A 19,892-nucleotide genomic window follows, 5' to 3' on the forward strand; every position below is an offset into this window, starting at 1 on the left:
AAAAAAAATCTGTCATCTGTGGCAGTTGCAGGGCTATAAAAAGCTCATCCAATCATTTCATTTGGTTCAAATGAAATGATTAGAATGAGATGGCCTGCCTGCTTACCTGTACACACTCTGCCTGTGTACTAGTGTTGTCGTACTCGAGACTGGTCTCAAGACCACTTTCTGAAGTTCTCGGTCTCGTCTCAGGTCACCGCATTTTTACTTGGTCTTGTCTCAGTCTCAGATGTAGAGGACTCTGGATTTTCTTTCAAGACCAGTCAAGAGCACAACTGTGGGGATTTCACTAAATTGCCTGTGTATTTTCTGATTTACTTGTGAACGTTGTTACTGTGATTGGATGTAAAATGTCCTGTTTCAGATGTGACCAATAACGTGAATCATTGCTAATTTGCAAATTTTTCTTCCTGTTAACGACTGTCACTCCAACCCCCACTCCCCTCACACACACTTGTCTGGTCCTGGTCTTGACTCAGTCTCACCCTGCCTTGGTCTTGGTCTTGACTTGATCTCAACCCCTCAAAGTCTTGGTCTTGTCTTGATCTCGATACACTCTGGTCTCAGTTTAGGTGGTCTTGACTACAACAGTACTGAAGAAGAAGAAGCCTTTATTTGTCACATGCACAATTGAAGCACAGTGAAATTCATCCTCTGCATTTAACCCATCTGAAGCACTGAACGCACGCACACACACCCAGAGCAGTGGGCAGCCATGCTAACAGCACCCGGGGAGCAGTTGGGAGTTAGGTGCCTCGCTCAAGGGCACCTCAGCCCAAGGCCGTCCCATATTAACCTAACCTGCATGTCTTTGGACTGTGGGGGAAACCGGAGCACCCGGAGGAAACCCACGCGGACACGGGGAGAACATGCAAACTCCGCACAGAAAGGCCCTCGCCGGCCACGGGGCTCGAACCCGGACCTTCTTGCTGTGAGCCGACAGCGCTAACCACTACACCACCGTGCCGCCCATTATGAAAATGTTAAGTGTTTTCTTACATGTAAATAAAACATGAGGTAGTTGGAGATGACAATGTGCTACACTCCTCCCTTCACTGCTCGATCATGGACACGTCCTCCAGCAGTAATCAGGCGGTGCACATTCATGTGTTTTGGAGGAATGGTGTTTGAGGGCAGGCTGAAGGGAGGGGGTGGGACTTTTCAGTTTGCCGCTTGTGAAAACTACCTTACTCTTGCAGGTTTCTCTAAAATTACCTACCCTAGTTCACCTCGCTCACATAGATCATGGTTAGGGATGGGGTTTGTGTTCACACCTTTTCTTTCAATTTAATTTGTATGAAATTGATCAAAATCCAGAAACACACTGCCTTCATTTTTTCAAATCCCCGGGTACCACTGTTTATTAACAGTGTTGAACATGTGAACAGTGATAAATTAATGAAAATGCTGAGAAAATCAGACCTGAGGGAAACTACCCAATAATTACCGCTATTCCGACAAATCCTGCCTATTGCGCTCGGAATATCTCATCTCATCTCATTATCTCTAGCCGCTTTATCCTGTTCTACAGGGTCGCAGGCAAGCTGGAGCCTATCCCAGCTGACTACGGGTGAAAGGCGGGGTACACCCTGGACAAGTCGCCAGGTCATCACAGGCCTGACACATAGACACAGACAACCATTCACGCTCACATTCACACCTATGGTCAATTTAGAGTCACCAGTTAACCTAACCTGCATGTCTTTGGACTGTGGGGGAAACCGGAGCACCTGGAGGAAACCCACGCGGACACGGGGAGAACATGCAAACTCCGCACAGAAAGGCCCTTGCCGGCCACGGGGCTCGAACCCGGACCTTCTTGCTGTGAGCCGACAGCGCTAACCACTACACCACCGTGCCGCCGCTGCGCGAGGAATATCTAGTGCAGAAATTCCTACTCTGTGCCCTGACTGGATAATTGAGTTTCCACATTTGAGAAGGTGTTCACCTTCGCAGCAGTTGTTACTGGGTTAGAGTTTCCTCTTTTAAAATGTGTTAAAATGGCATTGTTATGTAATGGATGTTTTAACTGAAATCTCAGCCCTTGCAAGTTGTAAACTTTCATTTCATTTCATATCTACACAGAGATGATTCATGTTCTAATCCTACTATAGAACAATGTTCTTCCTGATGAAAATGTAACATATGTAATGATGTAACGATGTTTTTCTGTAAAACTGATTGCTCAGTCAGATAGAAATGAAAAAAAAAAGTCTCCGCATGTTTCTGGCATCTTGGAAATGTGTCAGCTGACACTGTTAAACTAAACAAATCTGACTCCTGATCACTTTTGTTGTGTTTTATATTATAATTGATCTGTGCTTATGTTATATGTTTCCCCCCAGGGTTGAATGCAGTGCCCGTAAAGAAAACATGTAAGAAAATACAGTGGAAAGCAACCAAGACACAAACCATAAGGGCGTTTCTTCAGCATTGTGCTGAGTCATAAATCAGAAGGTGGAATGTGTATAGATTTTTCATCATGTGGTTGAACTGCAGTATCCTACATGAACCTGAGATGAGTCGAGGTCTCTGGTGCCCAGCCTGTTCAGGGCGGCGCCCAGTGGCCTGAGCCTGGAATGGCCTCTCTGGACCTGCCGTACCGCTGCCCTCGTTGTGGGGAGCACAAACGTTTCCGGAGCCTGTCATCACTGCGTGCCCACCTGGAGTACAATCACACCTACGAGACGCTGTACGTGCTCTCCAAGTCCAACAGCGTGTGTGACGCCGCCGCACTGCTCCCTCTGGTGGCCGACAGCGCCCTGGCTGCTGAATCCCGCTTCCCCTGCTCGGGCGACGAGCTCGGGCTTGCCACGACCTCATCCGCCGGAGCCCGTTACCTTCCCAATGTGGAGTTCCCACTGGGTGAGATTCTGGTGAAGAAAGCCATGAGCTCAATGGACCCCAGTGCCATGGAAGCTGCTTACGAAGAGGGCTTGGCACGCCTCAGGGCGAGGGCCTTCGAAAGGCTCGAGCTGGATGAGAGACTGGAGAAGCTGTCTGAAGAAGTAGAGCAAAAGATCGCAGCACGTGTGGGGCGCCTGCAGTCTGAGCTGGAGAGGAAGAGCTCGGAACTGGAGAAGGCCAAGCTGGAGAGTGAAAGGCTCAGCCAGGAGAAGCAGGAGCTGGAGGACAAGGCCTCAGAGCTGTCACGCCAGGTGGACGTTTCAGTGGAGATGCTAGCCAGCCTTAAGCAAGACCTGGTCAACAAGGAGCAGGAGCTCACGCACAAACAGCAGTAAGTTACACGTTCTTGAGCTATTCCCTTGTGTTTGTGTAGCTTTTGTTTTTATGAGTGGGACAATTTGGATATTTGGATATATACAGCGATAATGGACCATTTGTTTTAATTAGCATTGTGCCCGTAATACATTATAAATACTCTGATTAAGAGTTGGGTGGCACGGTGGTGTAGTGGTTAGCGCTGTCGCCTCACAGCAAGAAGGTCCGGGTTTGAGCCCCGTGGCCGGCGAGGGCCTTTCTGTGTGGAGTTTGCATGTTCTCCCCGTGTCTGCGTGGGTTTCCTCCGGGTGCTCCGGTTTCCCCCACAGTCCAAAGACATGCAGGTTAGGTTAACTGGTGACTCTAAATTGACCGTAGGTGTGAATGTGAGTGTGAATGGTTGTCTGTGTCTATGTGTCAGGCCTGGGATGACCTGGCGACTTGTCCAGGGTGTACCCCGCCTTTCGCCCGTAGTCAGCTGGGATAGGCTCCAGCTTGCCTGCGACCCTGTAGAACAGGATAAAGCGGCTAGAGATAATGAGATGAGATGAGATGATTAAGAGTTCACAACGGCTCGGGTTTTTTGGTGGTATAATAGGGAACATGTTGGGGTTGCACAACCTTTTCCTGCAAGTTTATAAATGGAGTCTTATCTGTGGCTGGCCAAACCATGCACTGCAAACCAAAGCTGTTCCAAATGCAGACAGTAAATATGCTATAAGCAATCATTTGCGTTTAATAAACGCATCGCAGAACATGATGAAGATGAAAAATCATTTTATTTACACGCACCATGCACTTACTCAGCATGTGAACTTATCAGATAGAGCCCTGGATACACGGACCATGCATTCACACCATTTATCCAATCAGATGAAGCCCCTATGTACTTAGGACTGAGTGGCAAACATAGTTGGTTAAACTGCGAAAATGGGAGTAAAAATAACGATTATCTGCGTAGGTTAAAGGAAGTTGGACTTGACAGTGATCCTTAGAGCTTACCAAAGAACCAGTGGTCCATGGACACTGACATGTTGGAATTGAGTTTCCTGACCTTTATAAGTACCTCTTTCGATTACGTTCATTATGTCTTATATTAAATATAGTTAGTTTTTTTTTTTTTTCTTTTTTATCAGACATCTAATTTATTGGGTTTGTTTACCTGACATGTTTCGACGTACAACTTCCGTCTTCCTCAGAGTGTCACCGGATGTTAATTGGTGACGCATCTTTTATCAGCTGCTGTTTCTGAAGGCGTGGCCTTCCTGTCTGGTTTGACAGGTCGGTCACGCCTTCTACTGCGCTGCCGGGATGAGGAAGTCGTACCGGCCAGCCTGAACATCAAGAACCCGATTCCAACCAGAAACGCGGAAAAGATGATCAGGAAAGTGCGGATGACTCTGGTAAAAGAACGGATACGGTGCACAACGGATAAACTCAACAGCGAACTACACAGAGAGACGGAAACTTTCAAACGCCGGTTTCCCCAAAACAAGGAAATGGCACATTATGGACTGGGGGAATGCCAGAGTCATCCGCACAGAAGATAACAAACATCAGCGCTGGATCAGGGAGGCCATGGAGATCCGTAAGCGAAGCCCGAGGACCATCAACCGGGATGAGGGAGCATACATGCTCTCCCACACCTGGAGTGCCATCTTGCAGGGGACAAACAGACAGTAGAAGGCGTGACCGACCTGTCAAACCAGACAGGAAGGCCACGCCTTCAGAAACAGCAGCTGATAAAAGATGCGTCACCAATTAACATCCGGTGACACTCTGAGGAAGACGGAAGTTGTACGTCGAAACATGTCAGGTAAACAAACCCAATAAATTAGATGTCTGATAAAAAAGAAAAAAAAAAAAACTAACTATTTATAAGTACCTGATTTCAGTGCTGGGGAAATACACAAAGCAAAGCCTGAAGGTTTACAAAAACCATAAGTTTAAGTAAAGATGGATTTCTACAAGGGGTGGCACGGTGGTGTAGTGGTTAGCACTGTTGCCTCACAGCAAGAAGGTCCTGGGTTCGCGCCCAGCAGCTGACGAGGACCTTTCTGTGTGGAGTTTGCATGTTCTCCCCGTGTCCACGTGGGTTTCCTCCAGGTGCTCCGGTTTCCCCCACAGTCCAAAGACATGCAGGTTAGGTTAACTGGTGGCTCGAAGTTGACCGTAGGTGTGAATATTAGTGTGAATGGTTGTTTGTTTCTGTGTCAGCCCTGTGATGACCTGGCGACTTGTACAGGGTGTACCCCGCCTTTCGCCCGTAGTCAGCTGGGATAGGCTCCAGCTTGCCTGCGACCCTGCAGAGGATAAGCGGCTAGAGATAATGGATGGATGGATTTCTACAAGACATTTACTTCACATTTCAGATTCTCTCTCAAGAAATAAACACACAAACAGGACAAAATGTGTACTCTGGAGTGGACAGAGACCCGATTACAAATGAATATTTTTTTATTTTTCTCCCGTTAAAGCCCAAACTCAGTCCTCTTCAAGTGGACCAGTAGAAAAGGACTCACAGTGCATTCACACTGAGATCTTTTGAAAGAGGCACTGAATGGATACACAGGTGTATCTCTGTCCGGATCCTTTCCATGTCGTCAGACTCTTATAGTAATAACGACATGAGGAGTCTGTCATGGCCAAAACAAGCGCTTTTCTTTGATATGGATGATTCCCCTGTTGAGTTATAGTGTGTAGCCGTTTTGCAGTTGCCAGCTATAGCATTTTAACTCAGTACAGAAACCAAAACAATTTGAATAATTTTTGTCGCTAGGATATAAAATTAGGTGCAGGTTAAAAAAAATCCCAGATTTTAATATCACACGTTTACTGTCCACGTCTGAAAAGCTCAAGGTCAGAACAGCACGTAAATACATTTGTTTTCGGGAAACTCCACCCACATGCGTAACTCTCGTGTAACTTCTGAATAGTACTTAAGTCCGAGGTCTACATATATGGAGCACTTGCATGTGACGTCACAGCCAATCCAGATTGTGACAGACGCCACTTGTCGGTCAAACGCCATATTCCGCCTTCTACTTCTACTTCTGGTTCTACTTCTGCTTCTACTTCTACCTTTTCTTCTGGAAAAACCTACTATATACAATTCTACTACAATGGCTGCGGCTACAAGCCCTCCCTACCTGTGCACGTTTTTTATGTTTTTTGTGTGTATTTTTGCGTGTTGTTCGTCTGTACCGGACTTCAATATCCACTACAACCGTATGGACTTACTGGACATTGGTTTCCAGCAGAAAATGACGGTTTGTAGCGATTTCCATCGCATGCACAACATTCCGGACGAGAAAAAAAAAAAACATTCCGGACGAGATAGTGAGACCAGCGGGGTCTCCGTGGATTGTTATTGGAAGCAAAGCGAAGGAGGCGGCGCCGGGAGCAAAAGCGAGGCTGCAGAGCCGGCCTGTTGACTAAGCTCAGAAAACAGCCACTCAAACCTCCACTGCTAAGCCGCTCCCTCTCCAACGCCAGGTAAACAAGACGGACGATTTGAAATTACAGCTGGAATTACCTTATTCTATTCTATAATCGGCTGGTCAGTGCTATACTCAATACTTAAGTGACTTACCCATCCAGTGAGGATCATTTTCTTGTTTACAAGATGCCACATCTGAGTCGCTGACAAATCCTGAATTTCTGTAAAGAAAACTGTCCAGAGATTTATAAGCACGCAGTGCTTCACCACTGAACAGCGAGGGAAAGTTAATGAGGTAATTATACACGTCCGGGTATTCCGCTGGCAGTTCAATATCCACTGACACGGTCGTGAAAACTCCGTCCGGAAAGCCATAAGGGTCAATAATCTGTAGATCGTTTATTTTAGACATATATCTAGTTATCTGTTCATTAGAAAAATGAGCCGTGTAGTCCGTCGGTTGAAATTGATCCATTCTGTACACGAGTGCAGCAGTATTCAGCTGTGTTGTTGACCGACAAGATGGCGGCTGTGTACTTTCCGGTCACGTGACTGCAAGATCTCTATAGGAGGTGCTCAAATTTTTTTTAATAAATCCTTACTGTATGACAGGGGTGGGCAGTTATTTTTTCCATGGGGCCACATGAGAAACAGAAAATTTTGTGGAGGGCCGGACCAAAAGGCTGAACTAAATTCTGCATAATATTAATTGTATTTCTTTATATAAAGCAGTAAATAACATTGTTTTTACAAGCTGCTAAGACTGGTAAGAGTATGGAAAAAACGAGGTTGCCTTACAAAAAATGTCATTTATTCAATCAAATTTCCCAAAACAATAGTTAACAAAATGTGAACGTTTGTACCATTTTTTTTCAGTCACATTCACCCCAAAACACAATAAAGACATCACAATATTGTCTTTCTACTCTAAATATCAAGCAAGATACATCATATTATAATAATGATGCCCACATTTGTAGTTTAATCACCTCATTTGGTGCTTTTCGCCGGAGATCGGCTCCGGCGCCTGCTGGTGACATCACACGATGTGATTGGCTGGACTGTTTGAAGGATGACGTACAAGTTTGTGGTTGGTCTGGACAAATTACGGAAGTAGTTATCGCGGGATTAGGTTTCGTGGGATTTCATGTCATGTTCATGTCGCGCGCATTGCGTTTTTGTTGAACACAACTTCAAAATAAAAGCAATGCACATTCAGTCCATGCATGAGGTAAAATTAGAAAATACGTTTATTTTGTAATTTCTCATTAACCTTACGCGGGCCGGTCAGAATGAACCAAAGGGCCGGATGCGGCCCGCAGGCCGTAAAATGCCCAGGTCTGCTGTATGCAGATGCAATTAACATAATATTGAATACACCCACAGTGATCATATTCTCCAGAACCAAATTAATATAAAAATTAATGAGAAAATCAGCAGCTGTGCAAGAAACAAACAACCAAACATACAACAAAACAAACAAAAAAAACCCTCACAAAGTCAGTCATCTTAGAAGATTATTAGTAGATACTGTGATTAAATTTCAGCAAGATTTCTCGTCTGGGCTGAACTGAATGTGATGACGCAGCAGATTTAGCATGCTAATTCCTCCAGTTCTGCAGCGTCTCTAACGTCCCTGAGAGAAAGAGACAGATTTTTTTTTTTGGCGTCTGAAGTCTGGGTTTTGGTTTGAGGAGCGGGGTTCATTGTTCTGACTGCGAATCACTATGTGGTGACGCAAACAGGCGTCGCTGCTGTTGTGCGAGTCATTCTGGGCAGGGTTGTCCCGATCCGATATTAGGATCGGATCGGCCGCCGATATCAGCAAAAAATGCGCATCGGGATCGGATCGGCAGGCGCGGAAAAATTCCGATCCAGACTCCCGATCCATTTTTAAAAAAAACTCCGCTCCGGGTTTTCCAGCGCACCGATTTAGATAATCCATTCCAGTTTTTTGCTCTGGTTTCCCCAAAATCCGGTCCGCATTTTCCAGCACACCTTCAGCACCAGCATTAGCGTCTTACAATTTACCTCAGTGGCATCTTCTACATTATCACGGCGATGTAAATTTAGCAGTAGTTTCACGGTAAAGATGTCAGCTGTGTGGGATCATTTTACCCTAAAGGACGACAAAGACGAAGAGGTGGAGTGCAACATATGCCACAATAAAGTCAGGCGTGGTGGTAAAGCTGTAAGAAGTTTTAATACAACCAACTTAATAAAGCATTTAGCAAAATACCACCATAAAGAACACGAAGAGTATCTTAAAAAAACTGCAGACAAAAAGAAAGGTCCTACACAACTAACACTAGCAGATTGGGGAGTAGAAGGCATTTTTGTTTTTAAATAGTTTACAGTATTATTTGCACTGATTTTTAAAGCCTTGGTTTACACTTGTTCAAGAGAAGAGTACTGATGCTGAGTTAATAGACTATATTATAGATACAGATAAGGTTGTTTATGTGCTTTGCTTTTTTGATACAGTTTACAGTCTTATTTGCACTTTTTACTGACCACTGATGCCATTTCTGTTTTTTTATTTATAATGCTGTCTATTTTGTGTTTATCCCTGAATAAACAGGTCAGTTTCTTGTTATCAACCATTGTGTATTATTCAAACTCACCTAATTCAGCTGGCTAGCTGTTCTCAAGAGTACTAAAACCCTTTTCAACATGAGTCTGACAACTAGGTAAGGAAGGTAAATAACTTTGAACTTTAATACATGCTCGGATAGGCCGGTATCGTATCGGCCAGTATCGGTATCGGATCGGAAGTGAAAAAAAATATCGGTATCGGATCGGAAGTGCAAAAACCTGGATCGGGACATCTCTAATTCTGGGCCGTGCGCTCGGACATGAAATATCGCTAAACGCTCGCGAGTGGCTGAAAGTAGACTCGCTGATTAAATTTTCTCCTTTCAGCACTGTGAAAGAGAGACAACAATCTCGTGTAATGTCATTAATCACGACATGAGACTCTGACCAACACCTCTCGTCTCTTCTCCTGTCCTTTCTTGCCTTCATTATTTTCTTTATTTTTCCATTTTGTTTTATTTCCTTCTATTTCTTTCCCTTTCTTGAATCATCACCTCTTCTGTTTCTTTTCTTATTTCTTCTTTTTCCTCAACTGTTTTCTTTTCCTTTGTTCAGTTCTATCACACGTTGTATTTTTTAAAATTTCTTCTTTCTGATTTCCTTGCTTTTTAACTCTCGTCTTCATTTCCTCTACACGTGTTAGGAGCAGTATAACAGCAGTATTAAGTGCACATATAAAATGGTTGCCCTGGTTTAATCTTAGACCTGTTATTATTTGGCGACGTAGCGGCTGCCGAGCTGCAAAAATACTTCCAATTCCATGTGGAACAATTTTCCAGCGTGGCTTCACTTGGGATCGTGTCCCGCCTTTCCATTGTTGGTGTTGTTCCAGGGTTTCCCGGTTCATCTTTTATTTTTTTATTTTTTTTTTCCACCATATTCCTACTCTCAGGATGAGATGAAGGGTGATGTGATGATGGCCAGGTATGAAATATTTACAAAGTGAAATTGATTTGTGGCATCTCTTGAGCTTTCTTGCGAGGCCAGTCACTCAGCAGGAAGATGGCCAACTTTCGAATGGAGCTTGATGAATGCATTTTCAGGAGGACAAAAAACCAAAACAAAAAACCCTCAAGAAAACCTTTTCTCTACCTCTCCCTTCATCTATCTCTCAATTTCTCTTCATGGTGGTGTAGTGGTTAGCGCTGTCGCCTCACAGCAAGAAGGTCCGGGTTCGAGCCCCGTGGCCGGCGAGGGCCTTTCTGTGTGGAGTTTGCATGTTCTCCCCGTGTCCACATGGGTTTCCTCTGGGTGCTCCGGTTTCCCCCACAGTCCAAAGACATGCGATTAGGTTAAAATGGGGCGGCCTTGGGCTGAAATGCCCTTGAGCAAGACACCTAACCCCCAACTGCTCCCCGGGCACTGCAGCATGACTGCCCACTGGGTATGTGTGTGCTCATTACTCACTTGTCTGTGTACTGTATGTGTTCACTACTTCAGATGGGTTAAATGCAGAGGACGAATTTCACTGTACTTGAGTGTGCATGTGGCAAATAAAGGCTTTTTCTTCTAATCAGCCAATCCCTTGACAGCAGCACAATGCATCAAATCATGCAGATACAAATCAAGAGCTTCAGTTCATGTTCACTTCAAACATCAGAACGGGAAAAATTGTGATCTCAAAGTGTGACTTTCTTTCACTGTGGCATGGGTGTTGGTTTGAGCCAGATGGACTGGTTTGAGTATTTCAGAAACTGCTGATCTCCTGGGGTTTTCACACACAACAGTCTCTAGAGTTTATACAGAATGGTGCGAAAAACAAAAAACATTGAATGAGTGACAGTTCTGTGGGTGGAAACAAACACCTTGTTGATAAGAGAGCTCAGAGGAAAATGGCCAGATTGGTTCGAGCTGCCAGGAAGGATATAGTAACTCATATAATCACTCTTTATAACCGTGGCGAGCAGAAAAGCATCTCAGCATGCAACAGCAGAAGAACACATTGGGTTCCACTCCTGCAGCCAAGAACAGGGATCTTTGAATCAACAGTAAGTTCCTATTAAAGTGGCCAGTGAGTGTAGATGATCTGATTTAACTAGTGTTCCGTTCAATATCACACCTTTTTACATTTTTATCGGCAACTGTAGCTATCTAATTTTCCACCATAGCACTGACCACAGTGTTGATTAATTGTTCGAATACGTTATTGTTTCCATCGTAACATCTCGTTCACAGGGACTCGTACGACTCCACATTTCTTAATGTCAGGAGATGTTTATTTAGCAATTATGGAAGTCTAAGGAGCCTCCATTTCCAGCTCTAACTTTACGTTTTCCGACATCTTCAGGACGAAGGAGTTTACACTTCTTTGCAGTTTCTCGGTAACATCACAAGCTGAACAAGCTGTATTTATTTATTTATTTATTTTTCTGAATGACAGTTTAGATGCTATAACGGATAAGATAAAATAGCTGTAGCATACAGTGAGAGGAATAACACTTTCGTATGGACAAGGTTTTTTCTGAAAATAATCAACGACAGTAACTCTGCTTCATCGCACCACCCTGTCATTGATTATTTTCCATCAACAGGGTGTTTTTTTGTCCTTAATAACACAGTGATCATTGTTTTTTTATGAAAGTTCCATCCCTCAGAGGCCTCAAAGTAAAGTAACACAACGGATTATAAAAGTCAGAATAACTTCATCACATGTTCTTTCTGTATGAGTCACATCCAAGAGAAGTTTTACGCACAATATTTGTGACGATGCTTGAATGTTTCCCTTTATTCAGGCCTAAAAGTGATTCATTAACATTCGTGCTGCTCTTCTAGCAACTCTGTACATCAACACACACACATACACACACACACAAATACAGCTCATTCATCCTCAGTGTTTTCCTTTTTCTAATCACACCAGCTTCGTTCCTCTCACTACTTTATTTCCTCTGTCTCTCTCCTCTCTAATTAGCCTCCTAACTCTGGGGGGATTGTGTTTTGCTTACAGACTCCTCCACCACTGTTATTACCACGACTGAGACCCTGCTAGCTTTTCTTCGCTTTCATTCTTTCTCTTTCATGCATCTAATTGGAGCACGGCCTGTAAAAGTGCCAATCGAGCGGCCTGATCTGGATGCTGTAGCTCTGAATCACGTGAATTGCCTCACTGATTTATTGATTTATTTTGCAAATCAGGTTCCGTGAAAGTGATGACGAGTGCTGAATCACAGCACGTGCAACAATTCCGTCTTTTTTTCTTTCTCCGTTAAATGAAATCCTCGTACGATCGTGCTGTTTATACAACACAAGCTCTGCTTGAGTTGCAATTTCACTGCAAATTCCAAAAAAAGAGTTCTCGCTTTAAGGCATTCTCTCCATCTCTGACAACAAACTCGGCTCTGGGTCTGGCTGAAAGCTGTGATTGCATTTCAGTGCAGCACAACTGCAGCATAGTGGTGCAAGTGAAATGTGTGCAGTGCAGCGGAGAGTTACATTCACTTCTGACACAAAGTGTCATTCGCATCAACTTTAATTACTAAAAAAACCCACCCAACCCTGATTGTTTTTCAACAATAGACGAGATGTCAGAGCAATTCTCCTTGTCAGGAGAGTTAAAGATTTACAAAGTTCTGACACTGGAGGCTTCTTCAGATAAAATTCAAAATAAACATTCAGCCATCATCTGTAGCCGCTTATCCTGTGCAGGGTCACGGGCAAGCTGGAGCCTATTCCAGCTGACTACGGGCGAAAGGCGGGGTACACCCTGGACAAGTCGCCAGGTCATTGCAGAGACACAGACAACCATTCACACTCACGGTCAATTTAGAGTCACCAGTTAACCTAACCTGCATGTCTTTGGGGGAAACCGGAGCACCCAGAGGAAACCCACACGGACAGAACATGCAAACTCCGCACAGAAAGGCCCTCGCTGGCCACGGGGCTCGAACCCGGACCGTCTTGCTGTGAGGTGACAGCACTAACCACTACACCACCGTGCTGCCCCAAAATAAACATCTTCTGACTGAAAAGTCCACCTTATCAAGTAAAACAGTTATACAGTTCTATATTCAGACATAAAGCTGTGATTAGAAGCGGCACGCAGCATTTCCCCTGGGTTCTGAAAAATATTCTCCACTTTTTTCCTTGAAAAATAAAGTCAAAGAAGTATTCTTCACTTTTTCTTATTTTTTCCCCCCCTTCACTTAGTCTGTATTTTTGGAGTGGACTTAATACAGGTTTATACCAACCAAACTGGAACAATTCAAATATTTGTACAGATACAGCGAGGCCTCTCCATTCCATATCAAATTTGGGCTCCACTCTAGCCTCTAATAACAAAGACTTCACTTTGGGCGCCCTGTGCACCATCAAGCTAAAATAAACCTCTAGTTTGAGCTTACTTCAGGTTATTTTATCATGGGATTATCCAAGAGAGGTATCAGGACTCCCTTTAGCCTTTACTGCAACACAAAACTTGATTTACAACGGAACAGAGTCGAGAAGAATCTGGGAACAAACAACAGTGAAGGAATCCGAATTTCCTGTCAGTTTACAAACCGAACACAGAATGACACTGCGTTTTACATCATACGGTCACCACGGAAACTCAACATGCCACGTTGCCCAAAACATGGCTCCCTTCAGTTGCTTGCCAGCTGACAGCACTTTCACTTTGGCAGTTTTTTTTTTTTTTAAACCGACCCCTGTATTACTGACACTGTCTGATGTGCTCAGGGATGGTCGGGGCTCTGAGTGTGCCTCCCCCATGGCTGTTTCGTCCCCTAAATCATCTTCAGCGCTTGAAGAAGCTCACTCAAAAAAACTTCCTCAGCTTAGACTATGCCATTGTTTGGTCCATGCAGAGATAATTATACCACCACAGCAGGCCGATTAAGACGCACTGCGATTGGTCAAAAGCTTGGCGCTCATTTGGTCATTATATGTAATCGATTTTTACCGGTCACAAGCACATGCTCATTGTTTACACTCCAGCTTCCTGCAGTCTCTTCACTGTGGTTGGATTTCAGCAAACGGAGGGAATTATGGAGGGATTTCTATCAAAGATGACTTACAGTGGTGCTTGAAAGTTTGTGAACCCTTTAGAATTTTCTATATTTCTGCTTAAATATGACCTAAAACATCATCAGATTTTCACACAAGTCCTAAAAGTAGATAAAGAGAACCCAGTTAAACAAATGAGACAAAAATATTATACTTGGTCATTTATTTATTGAGGAAAATAATCCAATATTACATATCTGTGAGTGGCAAAAGTATGTGAACCTCTAGGATTAGCAGTTAATTTGAAGGTGAAATTAGAGTCAGGTGTTTTCAATCAATGGGATGACAATCAGGTGTGAGTGGGCACCCTGTTTTATTTAAAGAACAGGGATCTATCAAAGTCTGATCTTCACAACACACGTTTGTGGAAGTGTATCATGGCACGAACAAAGGTGATTTCTGAGGACCTCAGAAAAAGCGTTGTAGATGCTCATCAGGCTGGAAAAGGTTACAAAACCATCTCTAAAGAGTTTGGACTACGCCAATCCATAGTCAGACAGATTGTGTACAAATGGAGGAAATTCAAGACCCTCCCCAGGAGTGGTCGACCAACAAAGATCACTCCAAGAGCAAGGTGTGTAATAGTCGGTGAGGTCACAAAGGACCCCAGGGTAACTTCTAAGCAACTGAAGGCCTTTCTCACATCGGCTAATGTGAATGTTCATGAGTCCACCATCAGGAGAACATTGAACAACAATGGTGTGCATGGCAGGGTTGCAATGAGAAAGCCACTGCTCTCCAAAAAGAACATTGCTGCTCATCTGCAGTTTGCTAAAGATCACATGGACAAGCCAGAAGGCTATTGGAAAAATGTTTTGTGGATGGATGAGACCAAAATAGAACTTTTTGGTTTAAATGAGAAGCGTTATGTATGGAGAAAGGAAAACACTGCATTCCAGCATAAGAACCTTATCCCATCTGTGAAACATGGTGGTGGTAGTATCATGGTTTGGACCTGTTTTGCTGCATCTGGGCCAGGACGGTTTGCCATTGTTGATGGAACAATGAATTCTGAATTATACCAGCGAATTCTAAAGGAGAATGTCAGGACATCTGTCCATGAACTGAATCTCAAGAGAAGGTGGGTCATGCAGCAAGACAACGACCCTAAGCACACAAGTCGTTCTACCAAAGAATGGTTAAAGGAGAATAAAGTTAATGTTTTGGAATGGCCAAGTCAAAGTCCTGACCTTAATCCAATGGAAATGTTGTGGAAGGACCTGAAGCGAGCAGTTCATGTGAGGAAACCCATCAACATCCCAGAGTTGAAACTGTTCTGTACGGAGGAATGGGCTAAAATTCCTCCAAGCCGGTGTGCAGGACTGATCAACAGTTACCGGAAATGTTTAGTTGCAGTTATTGCTGCACAAGGGGGTCACACCAGATACTGAAAGCAAAGGTTCACATACTTTTGCCACTCACAGATATGTAATATTGGATCATTTTCCTCAATAAATAAATAATCAAGTATAATATTTCTGTCTCATTTGTTTAACTGGGTTCTCTTTATCTACTTTTAGGACTTGTGTGAAAATCTGATGATGCTTTTGGTCATATTTATGCAGAAATATAGAATATTCTAAAGCAGGGTTTTTTCTGGAAAAATTTAGTATGAGGGCGCTCACCATGGCGAGGGAGCGAAGTGGGGGGGGAGATGGTGCCGGTTGTCCGCCCCCCACCGTGCAAAGCCTTTGAAAAATGCTCCAATGGGACATTCTGAGCCTATCCGAGAGGGAAATTGTAACAAATTGTCTGTCAACATTGAAAAAGAAAGAAGTAATCTTCTTCTGCCCCGGACAGTCTTTGGCGTTCTTCCGCTTCGTGCCGCGGGATGACATCTTTAAATGCCCAAGTGTCAACAAAAACAACTCGCGAACTACTTCTGTCAAAAGCTCCCGCGCCGGTGGGTGAAAGGTCATTCAGTCTCGAGAAATCTCGCTCTACAAGTCAGCTGACCTTGTATGTAACCCATGTCAAATCTCGCGAGAGCAGCCACGACAAGTAAACAACTAAACAACATGGCGCCTCAGTCTGGAAAACGCCAATTCGGATTGATTTTGCACCGTCTGGCGGTGTATCTACTATGATTGGAATATTGTTGGAGCAATTATAACATATTTGATGATCAGACACATTGTCACGTAGTGTTGCTGGGATGTTTTCACGGAGTCTGTAAGGGGGCGCACGCCGAGAGTAAGAGGGCGCAGCGCCCCTGTTCCCCCGTTTAGACGAAAGCCTGTAAAGGGTTCACAAACTTTCAAGCACCACTGTATGATAATGATAAAGATGACAAATACGTTCGTCACTGTGACAACTGCTGATAATTTTCTCTTTGTCACTAATGGATTATATTCGTCAATGACGAGCGTGACAAGCGCCAGCGGGAACCCTGTGCTCTACTGTCAGAGCTGCTGTTATAGAAAATTAATCAACACTTTCTGACCAATCAGAATCCAGAATTCACAAGCGCTGTGATATACTACAAGTAATCAATGTGCAATTAATATTCTTTTTTTTTCCCTCAAGTGTGGCCTATGCAAAAATAAAATGTCTAAAATTTTAGACAGAAAGCACTGAAGGGTTTTTTTTTTGTTTTGGTTTTTAAGAATATATTGCTGGTTTAAAATTTAATGTAGACCATATTTTGCTTTATAAAAACACTGGAGCAGAGGGATCGTACTTCTCGGACAAAATCAAATTTCTAGTTTATCATTTTATCAGATGGTGGTGTTGTTAAATCATTTTGTTTGCAGTTCTGAGCTCAGATACCTCTGTGTGTGTGTGTGTGTGTGTGTGTGAGAGACACAAACACATTTGATGTCGTGTCAGGAATCACAGAATGTGACAGATCTGTGTAGACTCTGATCTGTTTAACTGTGACATGGAGGAACATAACAGAAAAAGCTACAGGCATTCACGCATACACACACACACACACACACACAAAACCAGGTAGAAGGCATTTTACCATTCTTGTTTTGCAGTTAGGAATGTGTGGGAGGTTTTTTTTTCCCTCATCCTCTTCACAGCTCTGTCTCAACACTGCAGATCATCAGTGCTCCTAAATAATGCACATTTATTTTATTGTTTTGTTTATTTAAGTCGCTGGAACTTGTTTCAGAGTCCTCATTTACAGGTGTATCAGGATTTTATCCAGTCTGGGATTAGATACATTAAAATCTGAGGCTTACAGGCAGCTAATAAACATTTGGAACAGATTTAAATCCAGTCATCAGGATCTTCAGGAAGTCTGAGATGGACTTTAGCCAAAATCATCATGATAGAATCCCATCCTAATACTTTGGCACAATACATCCCGGTTGATATCTTATATCAGATACTTACCTGGCAGGGGCAACACCATGATCAAGAAGGTGGTTTGCCCAAAGTGAGGCCCAGCCATTGCACTCAGGTTGTGCTGACCTTTGTGAATTCCTCAAATGCAGGAATCTCAACTGCATAATTTCTGGTGGTGGGGGACTGCGTTCGCGCTCTCCCCTTTCACATAATTTTTATGGGGCGGCACGGTGGTGTAGTGGTTAGCGCTGTCGCCTAACAGCAAGAAGGTCCGGGTTCGAACCCAGCGGCTGGCGAGGGCCTTTCTGTGTGGAGTTTGCATGTTCTCCCCGTGTCTGCGTGGGTTTCCTCTGGGTGCTCTGGTTTCCCCCACAATCCAAAGACATGCAGTTAGGTTGACGTGGGGCACCATTGGGCTGAGGTGCCCTTGAGCAAGGTACCGAACCCCTGACTGCTCCCTGGGCGCTCTGGTATGGCTGCCCACTGCTCTGGCTGTGTGTGCGTGTGTTCACTGCTTCAGATGGGTTAAATGCAGAGGATGAATTTCACTGTGCTTGAAGTGTGCATGTGACAAATAAAGGTTTCTTCTTAAAAAGAACTGGAAACCATACCAAAATATGGCCAAAAGTATGTGCACCCCTGACCATCACATCCATAAGTGTTTCTTCCTCAAACCTTTGCTACAAATTGGAAGCAAGCAGCTGTATATATATTGAATGTCTTACAAATTTCCCTTCACTGGAACGAATAGGTTCAACCCTGTTCCATCATCACGATGTTCCTGCGCACAAAGCGAGTTCCATGAAGACATGTTGTGTGAAGGTTGGTATGAAGAACTCGAACTTGAGTGTCCTGACTGAACTCAACCCCACTGAACACCTTTAGGATAAACTGGAACTGGAGCCTCACCATCCTGACATCACTGCCTGAGCTCATTAATACTCTTCTAGCTGAACTGAATGAACACAAATCCCCACAGCCACGCCCCAAAATCTTGTGGAAAGCCTCCCAGAAGAGAAGAGAAGAGAAGAGCTGATTATCACAGCAAACACAGGAATGTGGGATGAGATGTTCAGTAAGAATATGACATAAGGGTAGGATGGATGGGGTGCACAAACTTTTGGCCCAATAGTGTATTATAACAAAAACCCCTTCCCATCCATGACATCATAACTCACATGATTTGTGACTGCCAAAGTTGGAATCTTTAAGGAAATGAACGGAAAGTAAAGGAAATAAATTGTATCAACATTCCAGGCAGGATGAACTCCAGAGCGTTTGGGAGAAGGACATTAAAATGATTATGGAGACAATCTGGATTGAAACGGTACGGACTCGAGAATATCATCTGTAAATAGACCATAATTACTGACTTTTATGTTTATTTAGAACCATCATGCATGGTAATTTTGTTTATAATCATGTGGTAAATTTAATCTCCGAACCCAGTCAGGAAGTTGGACAGGAAAAACGTCATTTTCCAAACACTTGGGAATGTTGAGCGTCCATTTTTTAGTTCAGTGAAATATTTCAGTTCATGAAATTGTGACCGTCATCGTCTGACTTTGTTGGCCAGAAATGCAGATTGTGTGTGTGTGTGTGAGAGAGAGAGAGAGCGAGAGAGAGAGAGAGAGAGAGAGAGAACTGGTTGTATACAGGAGCACAGCAAGCTGATTCGAAGCAGATACACCTCTTCCACAAAGATAACAGAGGCGGTGCGTCTCTGGGGATTTGTAGAATGCCACAGCACACAAACAAGCAAAGAAAGAAGAAAAGAAAAAGCAGGGCAGGGAGAGGAAAAGGAAACGGAGACAATTCTACATCTCTGTACTCATTTAGTCACCGGTGAACAGAACTCGGACACGGCAGGTCTGGGTCTGATGGATCTATCGTTTAGTGAATAAATACAGCTAATATTAATGTGCATCAGGCTCATAAGATCACAGTGATGTGATATTATTGTGACTAACCACCAAACACATGGCTAATAATGTGAAGGAAGTGATTTGCAGAAACTGATAGACAGATAGATAGATAGATAGATAGATAGACAGACAGACAGACAGATAGATGCAGTTGACAGAGAGAGTAGGGTGGTGACAGCTTTTATTTACATTTATTTTAACTGTATTAAGATATTATTGTATTATGTATCATAAGATATTTACTAATATTTCCTACTTAAACTGAATAAAACTACATCTTATTTATTTATTTATTTATTGAAATAACTGCATAAAATTATTTTTGACAATATTATTAGAATTTTTACCTCCTGGAAATCACTATTAGCTTTTATTAAATTATTTCTAAAAATGTTTTTTTAAATAACTTGTGT

General features: G+C 43.4%; 1 protein-coding gene and 1 non-coding gene across 2 annotated transcripts in view; both read left to right on the plus strand.

Annotated features, from left to right (window-relative positions):
* Nucleotides 1-2,394: 2,394 nt before the first annotated feature.
* fbxo41 (F-box protein 41) overlaps nt 2,395-19,892 on the plus strand; it is a 48,439-nt gene continuing 30,941 nt past the window's right edge. Inside the window, exon 1 of the mRNA XM_060915966.1 lies at nt 2,395-3,238. Within this exon, the coding sequence (XP_060771949.1) occupies nt 2,580-3,238 (659 nt within the window). The 5' untranslated portion in view covers nt 2,395-2,579. The remainder of the gene's footprint in view (nt 3,239-19,892) is intronic.
* Nucleotides 17,595-17,758, plus strand: LOC132883924 (U1 spliceosomal RNA). The gene has a single exon (XR_009654423.1). It is a non-coding gene; the product is annotated as a U1 spliceosomal RNA (small nuclear RNA).

This window comes from Neoarius graeffei, chromosome 3 (genome assembly GCF_027579695.1).
Source record: "Neoarius graeffei isolate fNeoGra1 chromosome 3, fNeoGra1.pri, whole genome shotgun sequence".
NCBI classification, from domain to species: Eukaryota; Metazoa; Chordata; class Actinopteri; order Siluriformes; family Ariidae; genus Neoarius; species Neoarius graeffei.